The sequence below is a fragment of the Triturus cristatus genome, chromosome 7 (genome assembly GCF_964204655.1).
Source record: "Triturus cristatus chromosome 7, aTriCri1.1, whole genome shotgun sequence".
Lineage (NCBI taxonomy): Eukaryota > Metazoa > Chordata > Amphibia > Caudata > Salamandridae > Triturus > Triturus cristatus.
Window position 1 is genome coordinate 1,217,024,659 of NC_140590.1, and position 14,141 is coordinate 1,217,038,799.

Here is a 14,141-nt window from a genome sequence, read left to right on the forward strand (position 1 = left end):
ATTCTAGTGTAGTGAAATGTTTCATTTCATTACACGCTACCAGGTTGACTGCACACTTTTTCTTTTCTTTTATGCTTCACACATGTTAATGTCTGCAAAAATGCACCAAGTAAATTTTGAGGTTTCTTGTTGAACACACAAAAATGGTTAATTAGCAAAGCTAGTCCGTCAGGCGTTTTCCCAGTGTGTGCTTCTCCCATAGCAGCCTCTTCCGCCCTCCATTGTTTGGCAGGAGTGGCACAAGTAGCCACTCTCTGTCTTTGTCTTGCCTTTTGGACTCCAGTTATGAATGACTGCTCTGTGGGCTTATCTAAATGTGATAGGCTGACAGCAAAGATTGCAAAGTTATAGAACTGTTGACCAATCAAATGTCGCCCTTCAATTGCAGAAGAGACATAACCCAATCCCCATCTCTGTACGTCTTTGTTCTTGATCCTATTAGCTCTCGAAGACAAAATGATACGTTCCTCTGGAGTTAAAGTATAATGTGATTTATCTTGCAAATGGGAGAATATTCTCTGTTACAATTGTACCAAACTTGGACATGTTATGGCCCTATCTGTTATTCAATAATCATCTGCTAAATATTTCGGACAAGGAATGTGGCAGGAGCGAAATATATTAACCGCATTCTGAAGAAGTCTTGACGTCGAAATATACTTGCGCATGATTTATTACTATTAATTTTTGTAGTGTTTTTCCCTATCGATCTATGAAATATCCTTTGTTCTTAGTTTGTAATATAGGTTTATATACATTCGAGACCTTATTTTTGTAGTAAATATTTTTTTCCAACATTTTCTTGAATCCAGTATTTGTTAGTTATTTCCATTCACTTTAGTTAAGGCGTTGAAATATGATCACAGCTAAAAATAAATGCGATTGCCACCTTGTTAGTTTTGACTTTTTTTGTGTGAGTTTTATTTGACCTATTTCTGGAAAAATAAGCGATGTTGCTATGCTATATGATTTGGCGGTAAGTCGGGTCAGACTAGTGAGCGGCATCATGGAAGTAATGGCTGGCCAGATACGCCTTTCTAAGAAATAGATGTGAAACATTAAACTGAACCGAACCCATGGGACAACATTATCTGGACTACCCAACAATGAGAAAAAAATGAAAATGACACAATGATAGTTATAAGCAAATGTCGATGAAGAAAGAAATCTTGGATTTATGCGCACTGGTACGAAAATTATATATTCCAAGAAGCGCACTCCAGGTCAAGTTGCTAGGCCAGAAACCCAAATGTTTCAGGAAAGTGTAGAGAAAAAAAAGGAAGTGAAAGTGTTGTAAGGTAGCCATATTCCAAAGTTGAGATTGGAGCCTAGATGCAAAAAAATGATCAATCTATCAGAGACTACTCTTATTAGAAAAACAAACTGCCTTTCACTCACCTCTCTAGAAACAAGATAGCCACAAGTTTGTCACAGCATCTTGGGTAAAACGAAGGGATATTTACAGCATGCATGCTTGTGTTCGTTCATGTACATGTATATACTGGAAAGCGTGCACAAGTTCATGTAAATGACATAAGGCACCTTCCCAGGACCAAAATGCAGTTAGGATTAATGAGTGATGACGCAAATCTGTACATGCATTAATGGATGCCGGTGCAATTCTGAGCATGCATAACGTATATTAATTGAAATTCCGGATTCATTGTGGGCATTCTGGTCACAGTAGGGCCCACCTTTGCACAATGCTATTAATGGCATAATGTTGGTAATTCTTGACATATTGTAGCAACTTTTGAAATAAATATACACTTTTGGCTTAATTATGCTTAACCTTGGTATATGTTATATAAATATGCAATAGCCATATATTGGCTGACAAGCCCTGATAGAATTCTAGCTCATGACCGAATTCGTGCCATTTCTTTAATACTGTTGCTATTTCTGGCCCAGGCCGAGGCCTGTTAGACTGGTGTTTACCCGTTTGCATCAATTCATGCACTGGCCAGTTCAAACAGCAGTTGTATCGAGTCACTCACTCATTCAGCCATTCATTCATATAGGACATCACTTACCCTATACTTATCCATATGCTCGGTTTCTAGTTCTTCATCTATCCATGAACTCACTTGCCATCCAACCATAGATTCAGTATCGCAGCCACCCACTCAACCATCCACACAATCACGCTGCTGATTGAAGAATCATTTTGACTTATAAAATAGACCAATTTGCTTCGCCTGAACTTGTCTAAATGGTGTTTAATTTATTGTATCCGTTTTTCCCTTCATGATAATTGCAAAGGCAAAACTGGAGATTATTGACAGTCTGTCTACTGTAAACGGTTTGCTATGCCTGCTTGATTATTTTTTTAAAGCATAATCCTATATTATTTTGTATGTATTTCACAGGGAGAAGAAAAGCGTTTGAGGAGATTCTGTCCCTTATGAAAATGGACGCCTACAGAACAGCCAATCTCTCGCTTAGGGATATCCTTGAAATTGGACAGGACAGCTTAAATACCACACATCTAGAGACTTTAGAAGATGTACCCTGGCATGTACTGAGAGGGATCATGGCTTTGAATGTTACAGCAAGAAACACAAGTCTTTACAAGCCTACGACCAGTGATAAAGTAGCCTGTGTGCAGAACATTGGACAGAGTGCAGATGAAGAAATATTTTGTTTTAACACTGAAGACACCCACCGTTCCATCAACCCCTTGGATGCCCTCTGTGTCCTCTTCTTGTGCTCTGACAGCTTTTTGCAGCAGGAACTTATGCAAAAAATGTCTATGTGCCAGTTTGCTCTTCCCTTATTGCTGCCACCCTGTGATGAAACCCATTGCACATTCATGTTGTGGGCTATGAGGGATATTGTGAGAAAATGGAGGCCCCACTCACTGAGAGACATTAAAGGATTTATGGAAGAGAGCCTGGTGCTCACCCCTATGCCCACTGTGTCATTTGTGCGTCTAGGGAGCTGCAGCCTATCAAAATCCAAAATTCTGAATGAGTTGCTCAGCCCCCAGCAGCAGCACCATGACTACTTTATCCACACAGACATGGAATCTGGGAATGTTGCAAGGAGAATATCAAGTGGGCTCGTGGAGATAGCATGGTACTTTCCTGGAGGAAGGGAAAACGTGGATCTCTTTCCAGAACCTGTAGCTGTTACAAATCTACGTGGAGACATTGAATCCCACTGGTTGCAGTTCAGCTTCTTATGTGAGATTTCATCTGCTGTATTTATATTTGTTGAGGACATAAGTGAGAAACAACATGCATTATTGCTCTCGCTTAAGAAACCAAAGCCAAAATACTACTTCATCCTACATCACTTGACAGAGGGACCTAATGACACCTTAATAGTCCTCAATAAACTGGCCCCTGCACTGAAGCTTAGCAAATGCAGCCTGCTAATGAAAGGCAAATCCACGAACGATGCTGAGTTTGTAAAGAAGCTACAGTCAACCATGCTTGGATGTGTTGTAGACCCCCCCTACCCTGTGACTATGGAGAGCATGGCTGTCATTGCTCGGCAAATGGGAATCTGTGTAGACGAGTACCGCGTGGAATGCCAGAATGCAAGTAAGCATGCCAAAGAAATTACCGCAGAGATCAAAGATGTGGTCGAGTACAAAAAGGAAATGATGAGATTACAGGGGGATCTCTGGAAGAGACTGGCAAAAGCAGAGAAAGAGTGCTGCAGACTGAGGAGTCAAGGGGCCACCCCGCCGGAGATTTACAAATCTCAGCTAAGGAACGAGATATTAGAGCTACGCAGGCAACAGAATAAATGTGACCTCACTGATGGCATGATTAAATTCATTGCTGCAATAGGACAGCTTTCAAAAGTCGAGAAACACTATTTCCTGAAGTGGATGAAACTGAATCTGGACCACATTGCTAGAAAAAACCTTTCTCGACTGAGAGCAGAGTATAAGGAGTTGTCCAGTTCTCTAAATGACCCTTCCCAGTTAGCAGAACTAGATAGAAAAATATCTGCCAGCTCACTCGGGCTGGAGCACTTTATGCGCGAGTTGGGGCAGTTTTATGAGGCCGAATGTTCCATTGTAAAACATGTCAATTTGAGGTGCAGAAAAAGGCAGTTCGTTCATCTACCAAGCATTGGTGCGGATCTCCTGCTGGAAGGATTTCCCCTTGAGCTGATTGACGGAGATGCTTCAAACATTCCCTTAAAGTGGATAACAGACGTCCTGACCGAGCTGAACACCAGAGTGAAGGGACAGTGTCGAATGATTGTTGTAACCGTGCTGGGAGTGCAGAGCACGGGCAAATCAACTCTTCTGAACACAATGTTTGGCCTCCAGTTTTCTGTGAGCAGTGGGAGATGCACACGAGGGGCTTTCATGCTGCTTATTAAAGTGAAAGACAATCTGAAGAAGACACTTGGCTGTGATTTTATTCTGGTCATTGACACCGAGGGCTTGAAAGCCCCAGAGCTGGCTACACTAGAGGACAGCTATGCACATGACAATGAACTGGCAACAATTGTTATCGGGCTAAGCGATATTACAATTGTTAATGTAGCCATGGAAAATGCCACTGAAATGAAAGATATCTTGCAAATTGTTGTCCATGCTTTTCTTAGGATGGAGGAAATTGGTCAAAATCCAAATTGTCAGTTTGTGCACCAGAACGTCAGTGATGTGTCTGCTTATGAGCAAAACATGAGAGACAGGAAACATCTGTTGGAACAGCTGAACGAAATGACTAAAGTAGCAGCAAAGATGGAGAAACAGAGCAGGGAGATAGCGTTCTCTGATATCATGGAGTATGATCCGGATAAACACAATTGGTATATCCCTGGTTTGTGGCATGGTGTTCCACCAATGGCCCCCGTGAACCGAGGGTACAGTGAAAATGTTCTTGAGTTGAAGAAGTACTTGTTTAAATTTATACAAACCCGTTCAGCCAATAGAAATTACAAAGATATCACAGCTTTCATGGAATGGCTGAAGAGCTTGTGGAATGCAGTTAAACATGAGAACTTTATCTTTAGCTTCAGAAATAGCCTTGTGGCTGAAGCTTACAACCAGCTGTCTATTAAGTACAGTGAGTGGGAATGGGCCTTCCGCAAAGAAATGCATCTATGGGTGTCCAAGACAGAAACATTAATTTACAATCAAGCATCAAGTGAACTTGACATAAATACCTACAACAAACTGAAAAGAGAGGCCTTTCAGGAATTGGAGTGTGGAGAACAGAAATTGGTGTCTTATGTGCAGAAATATTTTGAAAGTGGGGTACAGAATATCCATCTAATTGAAAAATACAGAGAAGATTTTATCCGGAGTTCTAAATCTTTAAAAAATGAACTTGAAGGTTACTTGTTTAACAAATTTGAAGAGGCAATTCGCATTCAAAAAAGTAAGTACAAGATTGAGACTTTACAATCCAAATATATTAAAGTGATTGAAGGCAAAGTTGTCAGCCTTTTAGAACACTGTCGAGAGCGAAATTGTGAGTTAAGTAATGAGGAGTTAGAAAGTGAATTTGGAAGCATGTGGACACAAACAATAACTGACTTACAGCTCAATAAAATGGAGCAACGTCAAATTTCTCAAGACATCCATTGTCATCTGATGAAGGACTTAAGCAGTCTGGGTAGTCTTGGAAATCGGGTATTCCAGAATGCGCAAAATTTATTCAGTTATGCAAAAATGAATTTTCAAATGAAACCAGAGTATTTTGACTTACCATGGTACCATGTTAGAGGTTTGAAAGAAATGTTCTCTAATGAATGCTCACGCAGAGCCGATGACCTTTCTAAAGCTTTGATTAACAAATGTAGAAGTTATGTTGAAGGTAAAGTGATTTCTAAGGTGGACTATGATGGTACTTATTGTATGGAGCTTTTGCATATGATCAACCTCTGTCTACATAGTGACGATTTTCAAAGTCTTTCCACCACCCCTCATTTTGAAGTAGAACTGAAGCTTCACATTTTGGGGAGTGCCGCCGAAGTCTTTCAGAAGATGCACAAAGATTTTCTCAGAGAAAATGATCCTCAGTCCTGTCTGGAGAACTTTAAATCACAGTATTTCTCAACTTTTAAAGATCTTTATCTGAGAAAGGATGAATGTCGGAAGAGGGCTAAGGATTTTTGTGAACAGTGCTTGAAACCAGCTCTAAATAACTACATTGAAAGAAGACTTGGCTTGGAGATTGTAGAAGACATTCTCCATCATGGACACTCATTTAAATACAGCAGCCGGACATTTTTTCAATTTGACCTTCTCTACAATCTTTTGGAAAACAATTCATTTGAAAGATACAGGGAATACATTTGTAATTATGAAGGGTTTGTTAAACAGTATATATTTGAACACATCAGAAATTACTGCAGTAAAATGGGCAGTTTCAACATGCTAGAAACTAGTATCCTTTCAACTATAACAAAGCGGGTTCGAGAAGTAATTCAGTCTGTGAGAGAGAAACGGCATGAAACTGTCTCAGAATTTTTACAAGTGTTTTGCAGAACATTGCAGAATCAACTTGTAATCCCAAAGGGCAGCCTGGAAGTGATTCTGTTCCAAAACACTGCAAACATCGATCAGTTTTCTGAGGACATTTGTTATTTCCTTACTGAGCTCCAAGAGCATATCCTCATGGAACGGAAAAATTCAGACATTGGGGAAAAGCTTGCCCATCTACCTTACAAGCCTCAGGATGAACTGTTTAGAAAAATATTTGGATGTGCCAAGCAGTGCCCATTTTGTAAAGCCCCTTGTGAAGCAGGAGGGAAGGAACACAAGGAGCACTTTGCCTCAGTGCACCGCCCCCAGGGGCTAGGTGGTGTCAAGCATGAGTCTACACGTGATCTTGTGTTTTCCCTATGCTCCTCTGATGTGGTTTCTAACTCGTCATTCAGAAATCTAACCACACTATTTCAGTGGCATCCCTACAAGGACTACCAGGTGTATTTTCCAGATTGGCGCATTCAGCCTGATGCTAGTATTGAAGCCTCTGATTACTGGAAATTCGTTTTTAAGAGGTTCAACAAAAAGTTTGCTAACTTCTACTCTGCTCTCCCAGCTAATCTTCCAGCTGGCTGGGAAGAAATTACCATTATGCAAGCACAAAAAAGCATCAAGGAAGTTTTCCGTGTGAAGTAAAAGCAAGAAATCACCCTAGTAAAGTTACATTGTTTAGTGTATGTATTTGCTTAGTGGATCATTCTAGAAAAGTTACTAGTTCTTTTAGGCTATGTGGCTGAAACCTTTTTAACATATAGAATTTCAACAGATCGAAAAAAGTGCCATTGTTTTACTATATTACAAGTGATCAAACATATTTTTGTTTTTACATTAGAATTGGTATACGTTGCCTGAGGAATCTAGCATTATTGGCCTTCTACATTCTTCTAAGAGATTGCTGGATTGGTAGTTGTAACCTGGTATCATGACAGTCCTCTCTACTTTAGATGAATATCACCTGGAAAGAAGACACACAGACTTTTATTTCATTGCATGGACTCTGGGGGAAAAGCCGATACATTTAAATAAGGCTTTAACCAGTAAAGAGTAAAATTGTTGTACTTTCCACTCCAAACAGTTAATCTCCTGGAATATTCCTTGTTTTGTAATACATTCCAAAAAGTCTTGTTTGCATTTACTATTTGTGTAAATCTCTTAGCAGTGATGCTACTTAAATTTCAAATTATTGATTTTATCAGTTAGATTGCTTGAGGTGCTGTGAGCCGTAATTTTGTTCAAAATGTATGCTGTGTTCCATAATACCCAGAGTATGTAAATAGATTAAAAATACATCAGTCCGTGTTAATGTCTTTCTTTAACTAAGATAGGGTTGCCAAACCTTAGTTAATCTGAATCTGCTTTCTTGATCTTCTCGGTCTGAAATGTCATGATGACTGTTACTTTTCAAGTCTCTAACAGGGATATGGTATGATAATGTGCTGTCCTAGTAGAGGGTAAACATTTAACCTAGAATAGTAACCCCATACATGAGACATCAACAACATGCTTTCCAATAGTATGCTCAGAGTACTTTATTGGAAAATTATAATTGGTTTCACTAATAATAGAACACCCTTACTTCAGTTGTGATAGACCACATTCTTTTTGTAATAGATTCCCCTTTAACAGATTACAAAGTGCGAGGTTAACACTGTGACAGAATGCAAGTGTGGAATTTCTCGGTCATTTTGCCAGCAGCAGGTGCATCTGTCTTCTGCTAGCACCAGTAAAAATGATGACCAGACAGTACCTTATTGATAAGATAACTTCTTAAGATGAGAATAGATTAAACATTATATAAAACGTATGGAGCTTGTAGAATGTATTGGAATGCCCACTGCAACTTTGTAAAAAGTGTTAGACTCCTCCTGCTTTCATCAATAAGAGTCATGATTTTGAGACTAGAGGCAGCTATTTTTCTTTATATGTTATTTTTCATTTATTCCTTTTAAACAGTTATTCAGTTTACTTAATTGGAATGGAGAGATCTGCATCAAATGTGTCCTTTTATAGTTCCATTTCTTGGAGGGATGTCATATGGTGATAGTTACGCATTTGAGTGTCTTGTAACTGTTTAATTAGCATTAACTTTTGCACTATGTATATTAATTATAATACTTGGAAGCCATTATTTATAGATTTCTAATTAAAAATGTTTCCTTTGAAAATTCTAAGGGTTCACATTGATTTTTTTGAGGGGGCTTGGAATGTTGGTGCATAAAGGTACAAGAAGTAGAGGTGGCACTGAGGAACTCTTCAGTGAAATGAAGGCTTCATAATTCAACTGGACTCCTATAAATCCTGTATGCCACCAGCATATTGCTATATGTCAGTCTGTAATTAGTTTCACTTTCCCAAATTTGAGTTTTCATGTTTTGTTTCTTGTTTACATCAAATGCAGTCGCGGCCCATTCCCTGCCAAAGTTGCGGGGCGGGTAGGAGGAGGGAGTTTGAGGTGGAGGGGATACACAAAAATAAATAAATAAACTTACCTGATCGCCGCCGCCGCCGTCCGCTCCATCGCGCTCTTCTTGCTTCTGGGACAGGTTCCCAGACTGCACTGCGACCAATCCTGATGCTGCAGAAAAGCAGCATTAGGTTTGGCTTGAGCGCTATGATTTTGCGCTCCCAGGCAGACTGAGAGCATGTGCCTGCTTTCTGCATGCATGAGATGTTTAGCCGGACTGAACAGCCGGCCAAACACTTCATACGCAGGGAAGGGACAAGGGAGTGCACTAGCACTTCCCCACCACAGTATCATCCCCTAGACCCGCCCCCAAGACTTGTCAGAGTCCTGGGGGCGGGTACAGGGGGATTCAAATAAAACAATAATAAAATGGGTTAGAAACCCGTTTTATTTACGGGTGGTGGCGGCAGAAGGGGGCGGCTCTCCTTCGCCCTAATGGAGCCGCTGGTCAAATGAAATCGCTTCTATTAACATTAAATTATTAAAATATACAAAGAGAATCAACAGAATAGTGGGCATCTCATGTGCATAGAGAAATGTCCAGAGATAATTGAATTGCGTGGCGGGACCAGGACACAGGTGTATAAAACTGTTCAAAATGAAAGAGACCAATAGGATAAACATAGGTCAGGGGAAACATCTTGAAACTGGAATCAGGGTAGTCTAAATTGGCAAGTGTTCATTGGATATCAGATGACTTCTTTTGAATTTCTTCAGCAAGATGTGACGTACTGTTTCTCACTTTTGTTAGAAGAGTCTTGTTTGGGAAGTTACAGAATGGGGACAATGTTGGCTTCAGAGGTGCATGTTGCATATCATTTTCAGCAAGTTTGTTTACAAGTCTGTGAATCTGACAGATTGAGTTCCTCTTTTACAATATACATTTATTTTTATTTATCTATTTATAGAGTTTTATATAGCGCGAACGTGACCCTTGGGTATCCGAGCGCTTCACAGTTACATGAGTTACATTTGCAATACAGCGGCTATAGCAGCATTAATATATATAATATTCCGGTACATGTCTTTCTTAGCAGTTTCAGCAAAAACTGTTTTTTTAGGAACTGATTAAAGAACAAGGTGTAACAGTATTTCTACACAAATGGTTCCGATGTGCTTTCCGTGAGTTCTACATCAGAAACAATTCCCGATCGACCTTTGGGTATTAATCACTATGCTGATGATGATCAGTCTAGCCTAAGGAAGGAACTTGCTCATTAGGAAGATCTTCGCTTCCCTCTTGAATGTTGCTGAGTTTGGAGTTTTTCTAATGTTTGGAGGGAGGGAGTTCCAGATTCTGGGGGCTGCTCCGGAGAAAGCTATGTCATACGTTTTCTTTTTCCGAAAGATGGGTGGTTTCAGCAACAGCTCTCTGGCACTCCTAGCTGGTCTGCTTCCCCCTGAAAGCTCAATTTTCTGAGCTAAGTACCTTGGTGTTTTGTAGTGGAGCACTTTGTGGTTAGTACATGCCAGTTTAAGTTGAATTCTGGCTTTTTATGGTAACCAGTTTAATGCTGTCAGGTGAGGGGAGATGTGGTCGTATTTTCTAGATCCAGTAATGAGTCTTGCGGCCACATTTAGTTTGCTTTTAGTGGTGTTGTGGACATTTTTGATAGACCTGCTAGAGGTGTACATCCATATTCAATCCTTGAAATAACTTAAGGACTAGACTGCCAGTTTGAGGTCCGCCGTAGAAATGAGTTTTCACTTTTCTAATATAGTTCAGGTTAAACCGGGCACTTTTTGCGATTGATTTGATGTGGGCTTTCATGTCTAGGTTCTTATCAAGCGTGATTCCCAGTGATTTAGTAGATTCAACTAGAGAAGGGGTGCAGTTTAGCGCTGTGATCAGTTTGGTCCATTCCTTCACTTCTGTGGAGTTCGTAGGTGGTGATATTAATAGGGATTCAGTTTTTTGTGCATTTAGTTTCAGATGATTGCTAGTTAACCAGTTTAATGACATTTTTTTGATAAACAAGTTTTTATTGTGTTTTCGGCATGAAGGACAATATCTAGAATGATATACAACAGTGTGTGAAACATGGCATCAGTAACTGCAATCAGGAAAGCAATTGGTAAGCGAGTGTAAACATAACCCCCCTGTCCTCCCCCATCCCCCGTCCCCGCCCTCTGCGCCCCACCCCTCAAAACAAGCCCCCCAGCCATTTCCCCCATATTTTGCGGAATTTTTTAGGGCAGCCCCGGGCAGTGTATAGCGACCGCTCTTGGGCCGCACACCAATCTACCCCTCTACTCCAGGTAGCCCTACTGGGCGGATCCGGTTGTGACCACACGGCTGCTATATCCCTCTTAGCTACCATTAGGGCAGTAGTGAGGAAGTATTTATCGTTACGGGATCCATCCACCCCGTCCGTGATGCCCAACAGAGCCAGTCTAGGGTCGTGGGGGACCTCCCATTCCAGGACCTCCACGAGATCTGCCTCAATCGCTGCCCAGTAGCCCTCCAGGCGGGAACAAGACCACACCATATGGAAGAAATCCACCGGGGCCACCCCACAACGAGCACAGGAGGCGTCCACACGGAGGCCCGCACGATATAGACGTTCCGGAGTCAGATAAACGGTGTGAAGGTAATAGAGTTGGATGGGCCGCAGCCTAGCGGAGGTGGTAAGCGACCGAGGGGCCATAAGGGCATCCCTCCAGTCCGCGTCATCCAGGGGTCCCACCCAAACCTCCCATCGCTGTTTTAGGCCGCTCCAGTCTACCGGGGTATTGTTGATCAGGGATTTGTAAATGCGGGATATCCCCCCCTTCCCCAGACACCCCAACATCACCTGAGCTTCAGGCGGGCTATGAGAGGGCAACCTGGAATCCAGAGGGACGTGGGCCTGGACCGCATGGCGCAGCTGAAGGTATCTATAGAATTGGGACGGCTGAAGGAAGAAGTGGGTCTGAAGCTCCTGGAAGGAACACATGTGGCTCCCCCGCCATATATCGCCCAGACTAGAGATCCCTAGAAGGTCCCACTGCCGAAAACCTGCTAGTCCCACCACCTCCTGCAGCCATGTCCCGTGCCAAAGCGGTGTGAGCTGAGTCTTCGTCCCCGACCACCGGGTGTGCCTCAAAGCTGCGCGCCACGCGATGAGAGGGGCCCGCACGACGCCGGGGAGCGACCGGGGGACCGCTGCCCCATAGAGCATGTTTTGGATAGAGGAGAACCCGAGGCATTGCACTTCGATGCGATAGGCCGGATCGCTCCATCCACTCGAGAACCAGTCATGGATCACCAGTAGCTGGGTGGCCAGGTAGTAGAGATATAGGTTAGTCATGCCCAGGCCGCCGTCATAGGAGGGGACTCTGCAACGGTCGAGAGCCAGCCGGGGCCTGCCGCCGCCCCAGAGAAATTTAATCACCATCTTATCCAGTTCCCGAAACCACGGGCGTGGAAAGGGGCACGGAGTGTTTTGTAGCATGTATAGAAACTTCGGGAGGACCATCATCTTATAGAGGGCGACTCTCCCCAGCGGATTCAATGGGAGTGACTGCCACCGGAGCAAATCTGATCTGGTCCGGTTGACCACCGGAGCCACATTTAGGGCCCAACAGAGTTCCGGAAGGAGGGTGACCCAGATCCCCAGGTATTTAAATGAGAGTCTCCGGAGGGGAATATCCGATTGTCAATCGAAGCAATCCCTTGATGGGTGCAGCGGAACTAAAACGGATTTCTTAGGGTTAAGATGAAGACCCGACGCTTGGCCAAATCGACGGAGAATCCAGCGGACCCGGGGCTCCGAGGTCGCTGGGTCAGAGAGATAGAGGAGGACGTTGTCCGCATAGAGGGCGATCTTATCGGGGGTCATACCTGGCCAGTCCCACCCGCGGAGAACGGGATCCGAACGAATCAATACCGCCAGGGGTTCCATGGCCAGCGCGAAAAGGAGGGGTGAGAGCGGACACCCCTGGCGCGTTCCTCGACCAATGGGAAACGGGCGGGATAGAGCCCCGTTGACTAGGACACGGGCCCTCGGGCTCGTGTACAGGACCGCCACCATGGCACGGAACTGGGGACCGAAGCCCATGTGCTCCAGGACCTTACCCAAGTACGCCCACCCCACTGAGTCGAAGGCCTTCTCAAAGTCGACCAGCAGGAGGGCCAGATAGGGGGAAAGGCGGCCGCGGTGCGCCAGAGCAAGGTGCAGGCGCCGCAAACAGTGTCTGGTCCCCCGGTCTGGCATAAATCCACATTGGTCCGGGTGGACCAGGGAGGCAAGATATGGGCGCAACCGCTGCGCGAGGACCGTGGCATAAATTTTGAGTTCGGTGTTAATAAGGGATATCGGCCGGTAGGCCGAGCAGGAATGCGAGGGGGGCTGCGTCTTGGGGAGGACAACTATGGTGGCTGTGTCCGTTTCGGGCCCGAACGAGCCCGTCTCCACCGCGTCTGCAAACAGGTCACGGAGCCACGGGGCCAGAATCTCACGATAGTGGGCATAGTATTCCTGAGGGAACCCATCAGGTCCCGGGGTCTTCCCGGGCGCCAGTCGGCCAATCGCTTCCTCAATCTCCTGCAGCTCAATGGGTGAGTCGAGGGTCTCAGAAACCCCAGGCCGCAGCCGCTCAAGCACCGCTCCGTTCGTCTCCAGCAACTCCTCCAGGGAGAGCCTGGATGTCCGGAGTCGGTACAGCCGGGAGTAATAGTCAGCGAACACTTGGGCCATCGCCGCCGAGGCTGTATGGAGGCCGCCCGCAGAGTCCGCGATGGCTGGAATAATCCTACCTGCCTGGGGGTAAGTAGCCAGCCGGTGGAGGAGGGTGCCGTTTTTGTCGCCCCAGCCATATACCCGGGCCACCGAGGAGCGCCACAAAGTCTTTGCTGCCTCCAGGGAGTGCAGACGGATCTCCTCCCGCAGAAAGGCCAAGCGACGCGACCGCGTGTTGTCGTCCAACTCCCCCAGGCTGCGTTCCAGTTCCAAGGCTTGAGACTCGCACTCCGCGAGTTTCTGGGATTGAGCACGTCTTTGCCGCTGCAGATGGCTCTTAGCGGCCCCCCGAATAGTCACCTTGCCGGCCTCCCACAGGACGGCAGGAGAGGGGACGGAGCCCACGTTGTGAGAGTAATAATCAACTATTTCGCCACCGACCACTTTCCGAAAAACCTTATCGTGGAGGAACCAAGCGTTCATACGCCACATCGGACGGGCAGAGAAGGGGGGGGGGCTAAGAGCAAGGAGCACCGGCGAGTGGTCCGAAAGG

General features: G+C 44.4%; 1 protein-coding gene across 2 annotated transcripts in view; it reads left to right on the forward strand.

Moving 5' to 3' along the window:
- The window catches only part of LOC146811648 (interferon-induced very large GTPase 1-like), a 242,018-nt gene extending 234,305 nt beyond the window's left edge, over window positions 1-7,713 (forward strand). For both annotated transcript variants that reach the window (XM_085618616.1, XM_085618617.1), the window contains one exon: window positions 2,370-7,713. In XM_085618616.1, coding sequence (XP_085474742.1) covers window positions 2,370-7,099 — 4,730 coding nt within the window. In that variant the 3' untranslated portion in view covers window positions 7,100-7,713. The remainder of the gene's footprint in view (window positions 1-2,369) is intronic.
- Window positions 7,714-14,141: the final 6,428 nt, after the last annotated feature.